The sequence below is a fragment of the Macaca fascicularis genome, chromosome 1 (assembly GCF_037993035.2).
Source record: "Macaca fascicularis isolate 582-1 chromosome 1, T2T-MFA8v1.1".
Lineage (NCBI taxonomy): Eukaryota > Metazoa > Chordata > Mammalia > Primates > Cercopithecidae > Macaca > Macaca fascicularis.
The window spans coordinates 123,639,849-123,653,647 of NC_088375.1; the positions used below are offsets into that span (position 1 = coordinate 123,639,849).

The 13,799-nt window shown below is 42.3% G+C and overlaps 1 protein-coding gene and 1 non-coding gene across 2 annotated transcripts in view; both read left to right on the plus strand.

Moving 5' to 3' along the window:
* Nucleotides 1-3,209: 3,209 nt before the first annotated feature.
* Nucleotides 3,210-6,351, plus strand: KCNA3 (potassium voltage-gated channel subfamily A member 3). The gene has a single exon (XM_073999327.1). The coding sequence runs from the start codon at nt 3,341-3,343 to the stop codon at nt 5,066-5,068; it is 1,728 nt and encodes a 575-aa protein (XP_073855428.1). The 5' UTR covers nt 3,210-3,340; the 3' UTR covers nt 5,069-6,351.
* Nucleotides 6,352-6,509: 158 nt separating this feature from the next.
* Nucleotides 6,510-13,799, plus strand: part of LOC102128988 (uncharacterized) — a 32,516-nt gene continuing 25,226 nt past the window's right edge. The window contains exons 1-2 of the transcript XR_012416610.1: nt 6,510-6,671; nt 9,793-9,911. This is a non-coding gene — a transcript (uncharacterized protein). The remainder of the gene's footprint in view (nt 6,672-9,792; nt 9,912-13,799) is intronic.

A 13,799-nucleotide genomic window follows, 5' to 3' on the forward strand; every position in this document is an offset into this window, starting at 1 on the left:
TTTACAAGAAGAAAACAAACCACCCCATCAAAAACTGAGTGAAGGATATGAACAGACACTTCTCAAAAGACATTTATGCAGCCAACAAACATGAAAAAAAGTTCATCATCACTGATCAAAGAAATGCACATCAAAACCACAATGGGATACCATCTCACACCAGTTAGAATGGCGATCATTAAAAAGTCAGAAAACAACAGATGCTGGAGATGATGTGGAGAAATAGAAATGCTTTTATACTGTTACTAGGTGTTCTTTCTCCATTCATTTATCTATAATTGTGGATCAGGATCTCTAACCCTGCCTCGTCCCACTCTCAAACACTTCTGAGCTAATCCTAGATGCTACTTACCATCTGGCCAACAACTGATAAACTATTTCTAGGATCAATGTGGTCAGTAGGAAACACAAACTATGCCTAGAGCAACACAGAAAGGCCAAACACCAAGATTTATTTACCCTTGCTGTTTGCAGACCTGATGGTTTTTGTCAGGCTCTAGCATTGCAGACTGAAATATGAGGAAATCCTGCACATGCTCAGAGAAGCTGTTGGCTTTGCCACAGTTCTACGCCTAAACATTATAATAATATTATTATTATCCCACAGGGGTGTCATGAGGATTAATGAGACATTTTCAAATCACTTTGAGCTACTCTGTTGGGGGTACTAAATAAACGGTATGTTTTCCTCTTGAAATGCCATTTTTGGCATTGATTTGTCGTGATGGGTTCGGCTGTCCAACAGGGCTAGAATGAGTCCACCAACTCATTTTCTACAGACAACAGACTAGCCATCAGAAGGAGTGGTTTTCAGTTAAGATAAATATGAATTGAAATGAACTAGTCGGCAATCAGAAGCAAATAGGCTGCTGTTAGAAATCTAGTATATTAAGTACTCACAGTGATCAACATAACAGTTGCACAGTGTGATACAGTAAAGCAAACACTGGATTTGGAAATGGTCCAAGATTTTAGGCCCAGCTCTGCTGCTAACTAGCTATGTGAGCTTAAACAAATTGCAAAACTTCTCTGGGCCTCAAATATAAAGTAAGGGCTTTATATATGTCCTAAGAAGCTCATAATCAAAGTCTTCCAGACAAGGCAAATACATGAAAGCAATGGAAATAGTCATTTATGAAGGAAAGATATTTCACAGCTGGAAGAAGCTTGTGACCATTCATCACAGGACTATCCTCTGCTCTGGTCTTCCTTGCCATTGATTAATATTAATTTCAGTACTAATTCCTGCAAAAGAAGGAATAAATCACTTTCTAAGTCAGACATAGAAGTACATGAAACATCTGGTCTTTAAAAATAGGGTCTTTGCCTTTCCATGAGCTATCATTGCAGCAAGCAGTCTGTCTCATTCCAAGATTTAAATATATGAATGATTGATTATACTGCTACTCTAATCACCAGCTCAAAATATATATGCAAAATAATGAGGTGGCTGTCACATTCCAGTGTTCTGGAGTTTTGTAAGAGAGTTTTACGTGGTTGCCCAGTTTTGCCATCTCACCACATAAGTGACTGCCTGCATTGCCTGGCACTGACCAGGAGGTGAAACAGAAGATGAAGGGACAGTAAAGGACATGGGTGCCTGTTGTGCCCAGGAGAGCCAGCGGTGGAAATCCTATGGAATAAACGAGCAGTGTTTTCTATGGTGAGCTCAGTTTTCCCTCACTCCTCATCTTAGGAATCACAGCAGGATTCTGGGCTCAAAAAGAAGAAATGTTGACACGTCAGAACAGATAGCAATGCAAAGAGCCACTCCTTGGGGAATTCAATTTGACAAATATGTACCGAGTCCCCACCATTTACAAGGCACTTTGGTAGTTGCTAGAAATATAAATTGGCTAGGACCTACTCTGTGCCCTAGAGAACCTCATGGTTGGGAGTGGTGGTGTGAAGTATTGACCACAAATCACTTACTTAAAATTGAATTGTCAGCTAACTTTGGGTGGGTGAGGGGCTGTCTAGACAATAGTTCCTCTTCTGTAAATGATTTGAATGATACAATTAAAAAAACGGACTTTTTAAAGCCTAGGGTTGAGTTATATTAGATTGCCAAACTTTCTGGAAACAAATTGTGTTCAAAGTAACCACAACAATTTGGAAAAATAAGTTTAAAGAAGATACATGTAAGTTATCTCGGGGCCCAGATCAAGCAAGAGGTACAAGGTGCATAATGAATGTCCTTCCAGTTTAACAACTAGAGCGATGCAAATTCCCTACCACAAGGGCAGTGCCAAAATATTAAGTGAAAAGTCTAGGTACAGGTCCTGCTCTCATCCCTTCCACAACAGGCTTGAGTCATAAAGTCGGACTTCCTAACCACACAACTTAGACTTCGTGAATTTCCTTTCCCATTTTTCCTCTTATTTCCCCGCCAATAGGAAATCTGTGTAGTGGGTAAAGACCAGGATGTCACTGCTAATCCCAATCAGAAACTTGGTCCTTGATTCTTCCCAGTGGCCGAAATCTCCGCTGCGAAAAAGGGTGTGAACTATTCTCTAAAGCAGCAGGGCCCAAACGCCTTTAATAATCCACTTCCTTCGGACTCCGTTTGCAAAGCCCATCAGCACCCATTACTCCGTTCGGCTTCGCATCCTAGCAGAAAGCTAAATTGTTCAAACCCCCGCTCCTTCCCAGGGTTTGGCGGTCCTCGACCCTCAAGGGAGCGTGGGATGCCGGCGCCAGGCTTGCCTCTGGCCCAGGGCGCCCGCCTGGCCTGCACTCCCTCCCTGGACACTGGGCCCGCCTGCCCTCCCCGGGCTGGCCCAAGGGGTGTGAAGGCCAGGGGGCCGGCGCCCGCGGGGCCGCGGTGGAGCTCTCCCGGCCCACGAGCCAAAAACCCTGGGGACTGGGACGCGGCCACGCGGGCCGGGGGCGAGGGGCGCTGACCAGAAGCGGGCGGAGCCTAGGGGCCCGGGCAGGCGGCGGGACTCCCCGTGGGCCGGCTCCGCTGGGTGGGCATTCCCGCGGGGCGCCGAGGTACAACCTGAGGGCTCTTTGCTGAGACAGAGGGGCCGTGAGGGCTGCAAGAAAGGGAGGCCCGCGGCTCTCCCCGAGAGCGGGGCGCGCGCCCGCGCGGTGGGCGGGAAAACTAAGGGGACGCGGAGGCGAGCGCGCGTCCCGCAGGGGAGGGGGCGGAGAGCGTGAGGAGGAGGGAGGAGGCGTCTCCGTGCGGGAGCCCGGCTGACCGCGCCAGACCCAGACAGAGCCTCGCGGCTGTAGCTGCAACAGGCGGCGGGCTCGGTTCGGGGGCGGAGGCGGCGAAGGGGCGGGGAGCGCCAGGAGGAGCGACCCGGCCCCACCACAGCCGCCTCTTCCCCGCCGCATGGACGAGCACCTCAGCCTTCTGCGCTCGCCGCCGCCGCCCTCAGCCCGCCACCGCGCCCACCCTGCCCAGCGCCCCGCGAGCAGCGGCGGCGCCCACACGCTGGTAAACCCCGGCTACGCGGAGCCCGCCGCAGGCCCCGAGCTGCCGCCCGACATGACCGTGGTGCCCGGGGACCACCTGCTGGAGCCGGAGGTGGCGGATGGTGGAGGGGCCCCGCCTCAGGGCGGCTGTGGCGGCGGCGGCTGCGACCGCTACGAGCCGCTACCGCCCTCACTGCCGGCCGCGGGCGAGCAGGACTGCTGCGGGGAGCGCGTGGTCATCAACATCTCCGGGCTGCGCTTCGAGACGCAGCTGAAGACCCTTTGCCAGTTCCCCGAGACGCTGCTGGGCGACCCCAAGCGGCGCATGAGGTACTTCGACCCGCTCCGCAACGAGTACTTCTTTGACCGCAACCGGCCCAGCTTCGACGCCATCCTCTACTACTATCAGTCTGGGGGCCGCATCCGCCGGCCGGTCAACGTGCCCATCGACATCTTCTCCGAGGAGATCCGCTTCTACCAGCTGGGCGAGGAGGCCATGGAGAAGTTCCGCGAGGACGAGGGCTTCCTGCGGGAGGAGGAGCGGCCCTTGCCCCGCCGCGACTTCCAGCGCCAGGTGTGGCTGCTCTTCGAGTACCCCGAGAGCTCCGGGCCAGCCCGGGGCATCGCCATCGTGTCCGTGCTGGTCATCCTCATCTCCATTGTCATCTTCTGCCTGGAGACGCTGCCGGAATTCCGCGACGAGAAGGACTACCCCGCCTCGCCGTCGCAGGACTCCTTCGATGCAGCCGGCAACAGCACGTCGGGGGCCGCCGCGGGAGCCTCCAGCTTCTCGGATCCCTTCTTCGTGGTGGAGACGCTGTGCATCATCTGGTTCTCCTTCGAGCTGCTGGTGCGGTTCTTCGCTTGTCCTAGCAAAGCCACCTTCTCGCGAAACATCATGAACCTGATCGACATTGTGGCCATCATCCCTTATTTTATCACTCTGGGTACCGAGCTGGCCGAACGACAGGGCAACGGACAGCAGGCCATGTCTCTGGCCATCCTGAGGGTCATCCGCCTGGTGAGGGTCTTCCGCATCTTCAAGCTCTCGCGCCACTCCAAGGGGCTGCAGATCCTCGGGCAAACGCTGAAGGCGTCCATGCGGGAGTTGGGGTTGCTCATCTTCTTCCTCTTTATTGGGGTCATCCTTTTCTCCAGCGCGGTCTACTTTGCCGAGGCAGACGACCCCACTTCAGGTTTCAGCAGCATCCCGGATGCCTTCTGGTGGGCAGTGGTAACCATGACAACAGTGGGTTACGGCGATATGCACCCAGTGACCATAGGGGGCAAGATTGTGGGATCTCTCTGTGCCATCGCCGGTGTCTTGACCATCGCATTGCCTGTTCCCGTGATTGTTTCCAACTTCAATTACTTCTACCACCGGGAGACAGAAGGGGAAGAGCAAGCCCAGTACATGCACGTGGGAAGTTGCCAGCACCTCTCCTCTTCAGCCGAGGAGCTCCGAAAAGCAAGGAGTAACTCGACTCTGAGTAAGTCGGAGTATATGGTGATCGAAGAGGGGGGTATGAACCATAGCGCTTTCCCCCAGACCCCTTTCAAAACGGGCAATTCCACTGCCACCTGCACCACGAACAATAATCCCAACTCTTGTGTCAACATCAAAAAGATATTCACCGATGTTTAATATATGATACAAGTGACATGCTGTGCTCCGTATTGTGTGGAACATGCCCCCTTGGTCTGCCTATGCCCTTGTTTTATACATTTCCAGACCATTCATCAAGGAAAGGACCTGAAGAAGTGGAAAGCACACTTCATTCTCCCTCTCCCTACTGCTTCATACTGAAACAGGTGCCTGTTTTGCAAGTGGGCTGCATTCTCTCAGCTCTCCTTTTCCCCCTTACCCTCTCTCTCTTAACATTGTAAACAACAAACTTACATTAAACTGCATTTCTAGTACACGCCCTATTTTAAAAAGAGCAGTACATCCTGGGAGGAAATGAAACTAAACAGTTAGAATAACTGTTTAACCTCAGAATTTTAAAGGCAGTTGTTTCTTTCCTAAGTACATCAATTCGCAGTAAATGATGCTTCAGTTTGATGGACCTTTCAACGTTATTTCCTGAATATGAATTTCGGTTGCCTACCCTGTAGATATGTGGATGAAGAGTCTAACTAGATAATGACTTGTAAACCCACCGTGAGTTATTTGGTTTTTGACTGAAATTCCTATTTGAATCCCCCTTCCCGGAATTTTAAGGGTCTCTACAACTTTGAATAAAGAGAAGTGCCCAAGATGTCCTGATCTGACTAATTAGTTTAATTCTTTCGGGCTTGCTAAGCATTTCTAAAGCATTAGACTAACAGATTCCTGTGATGTTCTGTGCATATGTCCCAGCCCCAATATCTATCAAAGTCTAGAAACAGATGTTTTCAGTGCTGCTGAGAGAAACAAAAAATTTCCTAATGCATCTGAGAGATAAGCTTCGGCAGTATCACAAGAAGATTAAAGTGGCAGACACCCTTTCCAGCGGAAGTTACTAATTCGGACCTGACTGATGCAGTTCCCATAGCAACCCATGTTTCCTGGGAAACCCGAAAAAGGTTGTCATGGCATCTCTTGCTCTCTAGCCCCACCTCCCAGCCCCTGCCGTTTCCACAGTAACCTTTCCAGATGGTTCCTACTTACATGATTTCATAAGGAAAACCACTGTTTGAATAAGCCGCACAAAAAAAGTTAAGTCTGAGACTCTAAGGAGGTGAAATGAATCCCAAATGCATTTTTTGACTATGAAAATCATTATGTCATTCCATAATGACTGAATCAAGAAGGAAAATATGGTGTTTGGAATGTTAGATATTAACCACAATAAGGCATGACCTGGATTACATGCTATTTATTAGGCAATAATTTTAAAAGATGCTTCTCTACAGTTTTCTTTATCCAAGAACTTTCAAGCCAACAAATGAAATTTAAAAGCAAATGTAAAAGTGTTCTGTACATAAGCAAATGAGAGATTCAATCAGTGTGCCTGAAACCTTACTATGAGGGACCTTCAGGCTTTCTCTTTAAAAAAAAAAAAAAATACAGATCCCCCAACAGCTCTGTCGTCATCACAGCCCTTGACAAGCTAAATAAACTTCACATAAATAAAGGATGCGCGTTTTAAACTGAGTGAATTGCAGACAATCAATTAAAAGGAGGGACAGGAAGTAACCAGATCTCGGGAGAACACCTGCAAGTTTCAGCCATATGCCAAGGGTTGCCAGAAGACAGACAGAATCAGGTGAGCACTGTGTGATCTACTGGGAGCAGTCCCTTTTGTTATCCAGAGCCAGGGAACTGTCATTCATATAGAGACTGATGGTATTTGCCAAACCAACAGTTTTATATTAGTTGCATGCTTGGTGTCTTTTTAAAAATAATTTTCACCTTTCTCATTTGATTTCCATGTTGCTAACTGTCCTTTAGTTTCCATTGTTTATTACAAAAGGATGAAAAAACAGTCATTGCTCTTCAGAATAACCTTTGCCCAAGCTGAACTGAAAATCATTCCATTCCTTTTACTAACCCACTTGGCCTCCAAGCAACCTGTTTCCCTTAAAAAAGGATAAATGGCAGAATCTACTGCTGTTAGATTATTGGTCCAATTTTAATTTACATAATTATTTAATAGTAAGCAGTGGTACAGTTCTTTGAAACAAAAAATGGTTAAACATAAAATAAGAGTAACATTTTATTTAAACATAGTCATTCTGTTTCATATATATTATATAAATTATACATTATCCACAATTGTTTTTTGGTTTTGATAGCATATAACTATTCTATCCTTCCAGAGTAAATGAGAATAACCCTATTTTTAAAGCCCATAAAGTATTTTCAGTTAGGAGCATATTTATGATGCATGCATTGAAGAGAGTGGAAAATAATGATTGAGATTGTAAGAGAGAGCTGAGGAAGGAAAAGACCAAACAAATAGAGGCAAGAAATCTAAATATACCTGGTCATAGATTTGTTGTTTGTTTTTATCTGTGTATATCTAACTAGGACTTCATTATCTAGTTTTCGTTGCTTTTGTTTGAGTTAACCTTTGACATTGATCTACCTCTTGACCAAACTTTTGGTACCCTTAATGACCAGAAATTATTTTTATGACACATTTTGATAATATGTTAGATACATTGTAACAATTACATTAAAATAATTTTCGTGTCTGTTCTTAAAATAACATAGAGGTCAACGAAGTGCAATGGCAATTTTATTCATATTTATTCAAGAGATGTAGAAACCTTGATTAGTTCTATAAGTAAATTATGGTTGTGCCATAATTCTTATGGTTATTAAATGGCAGTAATTTAAAGGGGAACTTTGTTCTTTAATCCAGAGAAATATCCTGGCTTTTGACTCATAACTTTGAGGTAATATGATTGCTTATAGTCACCACATTATAAGTTCCCTAAAGGCTACAGGCTCTGTGTCTTGAAGGTTTTAGGTACTAGTGCCTAGCACAGAATGTGTGCCACATTTGTTGAGTGAATGGCTGTTATCTTACATGAATGTTATTTCCAGGCTTTTAATAAAGTGGCTAAAAGCATAAGCTCTGCAGTCATATTGCCAGGATTTGAATCCTGACTCTGCTATATGATCTTGAACAAATTACTTAACCTCTCTGTGCCTCAGTTTCTTTGTTTGTTAAATGGAGTAATAGTACCTCATAGGTTTATTGTGAATAGTAAATGTTAATATAGGTAGAACACTTAGAAAAAATAATTCCATGACATGGCATCAGAGATTTTGCTAAGAGATTATATTGTGATCATTACTCACAAACATTGTATAATTAATACAATGCTTTGTGAATATGAAATATATAAATAATCAGTGTCTTCCTATTTCCTTTCTATAATAAGAATAATAATAATTACCATTTATTAAGAGTCAACCATGTCCTGGACAGTCGTCAACTCCACAAGGTAAGTGCTATTAACCTCATTTTAGGAGGGCAAAAAACAGATGTTTAAAGTTAAGTGATTTCCCTAAGACTTCACAGCTAGCAGGAGACTCCAATGATTTAAAGCCATGTTATTCTGGCTCTGAAACCCGTGCTACTTTTATTAGGTGACTTGAAAAGCAAAATAAATCTCTTATGCTTTTAGGCTTGGCTTCAGCCCGTGTCACTAATTAATGAGTTCATGTAGATAACATATCCCCAGAAACCTATTTCATTTCAGTATACTGAAAATTAACCTGTTTAAAATAATCAGATATTTTAACCAAATATAAGGATCAAATATAAGTTATTTAAATAAGATGAAGAGATTGACTTTTCTAATAACAAAAGATTATTTTCTTATGGTTGGTTTATCTAAATTTAATCTTAGAAAGTATAACCAGTCGTAGTAGTGTTCAGTGATAACTGCTACGACAATGGGTATTTTTCAGTTTTAGGATGTTCTGTTTTCATGTGTTTTAATCAACAGTAGATGATAGCATTATGCAAATTATTTTTCTATCTCCTTATACTTTGCTTAAGTTACTGAAGAACCATACCAGAAAGTTGTGTAAATATTTTCACTCTCCCTTATAAAGAGGGAAGAAATTATTCAGAACAGAAGTATTAAAAGCAGAATGAGATTGCCAGTTCATTGAAACTTGTGACATTATTGCCTTACCTAACCACTCCATGGATCTTTAAGGTCATCTGTGCTCTAAAAAAATTAAAATATAATTTTTCCTACATAATAGCTGCAGACCCTTCTCTAAGTTCTTAAATCATTTATGAAATGAAAATGGATAGTGATTTGGGCTTAGAGCAAAATTCTAATGAGCCTATGTTTGCACATGCCAGCTAGCTTTGCCAAACTACAGGCTTCACTGTTAAGCTCAGTTGCATGTCTTAGGTGTTGAAGAAATATACAGATGTCTGTGTATAGCAAGAGATTCATGTGAGGAGGTGTGACTGGATCAGTTCACATCCATCAACCCCCTGGGGAAAAATGTATATGCCCTACAGCTGATGAATCCAGATAGAAACATGGAAGTTAACATTGTTATTATTTTATTTCTTTTATGATGTTTTAAAATGACATGATGCACCAACTATGGTGACATAACCACAGACACCTACATGTAGGAGGAAGCATTATGTCAGTTTTTTCTAAACTTTGAAATAAATTTTCAGTATTGAAATTTTAAATGCACAGTATGAAGACATTTAAAGTTATGGTTTGTTGCCATAAAATTTGTTATTTACCTTTTTGGCATATAACACACCCAAGTATTTGTTTTGCCATAGTATATAAATACAATGTATATAATATATCCTAGTAGTCTATTCCTTTGAGAACCATAACTATAACTTATTGACTTCTATACATTTAAAATTTCAACATTTTCTACAGCAGTTCCAAGTCCTTCCCACCTCTCAGCTGTGAATAGAAGTGATAACCCTTCCCACTAAGAAATGCAAAGAAGCACACGTGCCCCATAATCTGAAGACTTATGGAAACACTGTGAGATAGAGGTGAGGAGCATAAGAATTGGACGAGGATATTTAGGGATGCATTTTTAGGGTGGGAGCTTTTTCTTTCTGTCTTGTATTAGACCTTTTAAACTGAGGAGGATACAATTATTGGTTTTTGTACTATTCCGTATGGGTTTGGGGGGCAATTCTATATATGTTAATGAAATCACTTGTTTTTTATATACCTTTAGGAAGTGGTTGATAGCCTTTGAGAGAAAGTAAATCAAAGAAGGCAGGAAAAGGGGGGCAGAAGCCAATCAGAGCCCAGACCTTTACTATTGTGACTCAGCTCTTAACTTTCTGCCAGAAAATGGCCATTGCTACATAGCATATGATAATAGTATTCTTTATGTACTCATATTCAGTTTGCAAGTATAATTTAAATGATTCAGACTGGTTAGAAAGCTTTCAGATGTTTGTCTTGATTTTTAATGACGTGGTGAGCTAATTTTCAAAATTGTGAAGAAAAATACATTTTAAAAAGAAAACGTTTTCATGATTTTACTGGGTTCTTTTGTACCAGATGTGTTTTTTCTTCTGTTTTAAAATTTGCACCATTAGCCATCAAATGCATATTAAGAAGAGATCTGGAAAAGAGCCTCCCATCATTTTCTTGGGAGCCATGTTGTTATTGTTGTAACCTAAATAGTGTGGAATAGGAGCTCTGCCCTAAAAAATAAAGCCTGGAATTCTGGTTGCTAGCAATACAGCACTTAAATGGAGAAAAAAAATGATATTTCATCATGTCTAAAGAATGTTATGAATAAATTTGTTCATGCAAGACTCTGACTTTGCAGATACAGGGGTCATACTTTCCAGTATGGTGATAGTGATTGGGGAGAAGCTTTTTCTCTTACAGTAAGCTTCCAACTTCACACCCACTCCTAATATCATAACACAAAGGCTCTTGGGAATCTCTATGGAGGCCCCCACCAACTTTTTAGAATGAAAGTTAGCATCATGCCTACACGTTTTATATCAGACAGCACTGTTATTTCATTTGTCTTCCATTACATTTATTTTAAACTTCCGTTCATTATGGAAGTCCCTCTGAATCCTAAGGTTCTTATTTTTATACATTTAAACATGTTCTTTAAATTAAACATAATTAATTTGGAAGAGGAGCAGTGGGGACAATTTATTACACACACACACACACACACACACACACACACACACACACACCCCTTACCTATTCATAGATTACTTCCTATCCTGCAGTACATTTACTTTCTGTCTGTTGATCTAAATGTTCTCATTTTTTCTGAAAATTAGTGAATTTCCAAAATACTCGTTTTCATTCCATATGTGCAGCATAAATATTTACAAATCATTTTTCTTTTTTTCCAGCCTTACTTAAAATGCAGGTTTATTGCCTAGTGTTCTCAATGCATTTATTAATGAAATAATATTCATAGAAATAGTAAATATACTCAACCTATCACCAAATTTTGTCATTTAGCCTCCCGGATATCTCTAAAAACAGTCCACTTTACTATGGCGCTGCCAGGACCACTCTAATCCACACTGTCATCTCTATCCTACATAAGTGTGAAGGTCTCTTCATGGCATCCTCACATTTCTTGTGGGCACTCTTTGACCCTTTCTCTACCTGGTAGCCAGAATGATCTTTTTGAGACCAAAATCTGATTACATAACCCACCCCTGCTTAAAATTCTTGCAGGGTCTTCTTGTTTTTAGGATAGAGACCCAAAGGCTTAGCATAGCTTTTATGGTCTCACATGATCTCATATCCAGCCTTACCTCCTCTTTGCTTATGTTTCTCCCCTCCTCCTTTTGTGCTCCAGTCACCCTGGTCTTCTTCCAGATACAGGATAAGCTCCCTTTCCCTCTTAAGCTAATGGGGATCTTTGCAATTGTTTCGCTGCCAGCCTCCTCTTTCTCTCCTCACCTCTTCTATTTTTACTTCAATACTCCTCCAAGGCATCTCTCATGATTCTGGTTTTTTTCAGTTCCCCTATTACAGTGTAGTAGTTCATTAAATTTAAGATGCCTTTGATTATAAGAAATACTATTATTTGTGTACTTTATTTTAAAGATTTCCAATTGTAAGGATAAAGTACCAGTGATTTTAAGGTGCATCCCAATTTCATAGATGCTCAAATCTAAAAATGTATGTCTTAGAATGCATTAAATATAGTATGTTATCTTGACATAGCTGTAATTTTATATTTATTTGTGTTACATGATTAATTTCTGTTTCTTCCACAAGAGTGGAGACTATATCTTTCTTTGTTCACCATTGAATCCCTTCCCACTCTCTCCTGAGTCTGCTCCAAAAGGCTATCACCCCCCTATCACTCCACCAGAAGTGTATTTGGCAAGGTCACTGGTAACCTCATATAACAATACCCAGTGGTCATTTCTCAGTTCTCATTTCAATTTGACCTATTAGAAGCATTTGGCATAGTCGGCTACCTCCCCATTCCTAAGGAGACTGTCTTCATTTGACTTCCAAGATAACACACTGTGGATTTTCTTTCTACTTCTCTGGCCTCTCCTTAATCTTATTTACTGGTTCTTTCTCATCTTTTCATTCTTCATTCTGTCTTATTCTAATAGCTTTAAACTATCTAGGTATGTACATTTGTATCTCCCACCTAGATCTCTCCCCTGAGCTCCTGATTGAATTTCCACCTGCCTACATGACGTCTCCACTTGGATATCTAATAGACATCTCAAACTCAATATGTCCAAAACTGAGCTTCCCTCCTTCCCATCAAGCCTGTACTTCCTGCCCTCTTCCCCACCTCCACTACTGGCAGCTTCAGTTTTCCAGTCGCTCAAAATAAAATCCTTGGAATTATCCTTGATTCTTCTTTTCCTCTTACATCCCTTATTTAATCCACTGTGTTAACACTACTTTTAAAATGTTTCAAGAGGCTTACCACTTCATACCACTTCTACCGCTACCACTTGATCTAAACCATCATTATCTTCACCTGGATTTTTATGGGCCTCCAGTTTCCATCCTTCCTCTTATTTGAGTCTATTCTCAACATAACAACCAGGGTGATTCTTTTAAAACATTTATCAAATTGTATTACATCTTTGTGTCAAAACCACCGTTTGGCACCCCATTTCACACAGAGTACCAGCTAAAGGCTTTTTTACAATGGCCTGCAAGGCCCTGTCTCATTTTGCCCTCCTTACCCTTTTGACCTAATTTCCAACTCCTCTTCTACTTGATCCTGTGCTGCAGCCACATTGGCTACCTTGATCTTCTTCAAATACACCAGGCACGCTCCACCTTGGGGGCTTTGTGTTTATTGTTCTCGTTCTCCCCGCCTAGGATGTTCTAGCATCTGATAGCTGCATGGCTGCCTCCGTCACTTCCTTCAGGTGTCACTTTCACATTGAAGCCTTCCCTAGCCACACTATTTAAAATTGCAGCCTCAAAACACTCTCTGTATCCTTTCTCTGCTTAATTTTCCCTCTAATGTATTAGGTATTTTATTTATTTTGTTTATTGTATGTTTTCCATTGCCTTCCATGAGGACAAGGAGTTTTGTCTGCTCAGTGTGCTGTATCACCCAAGACCTGACATAGTACCTGAAATACAGTTGGTGCCCAATAAGTATCTATTGGAAGGAGAGATGAGAGGAAGGAAATTACCTTCCAATTTGAGGTGTTTTAACCTATAAACAAAATTTTCATGTCATGCATCTATGCTTCATTTAATCACTATGTGGTTTACACTCCTCATCATGCTCTGAAGGACAAAATTCCTTGTAATCAATTCACTGTAGAAGGTTTGCATTTGTTAAAACATGCTCCAGCAAGTTTTCCACAAGAAGTATTATAGCACCCAATCATGGGGATGGAATCCCTTAATGTAAGTAACTTAACTGTTACCTTATATGAGAT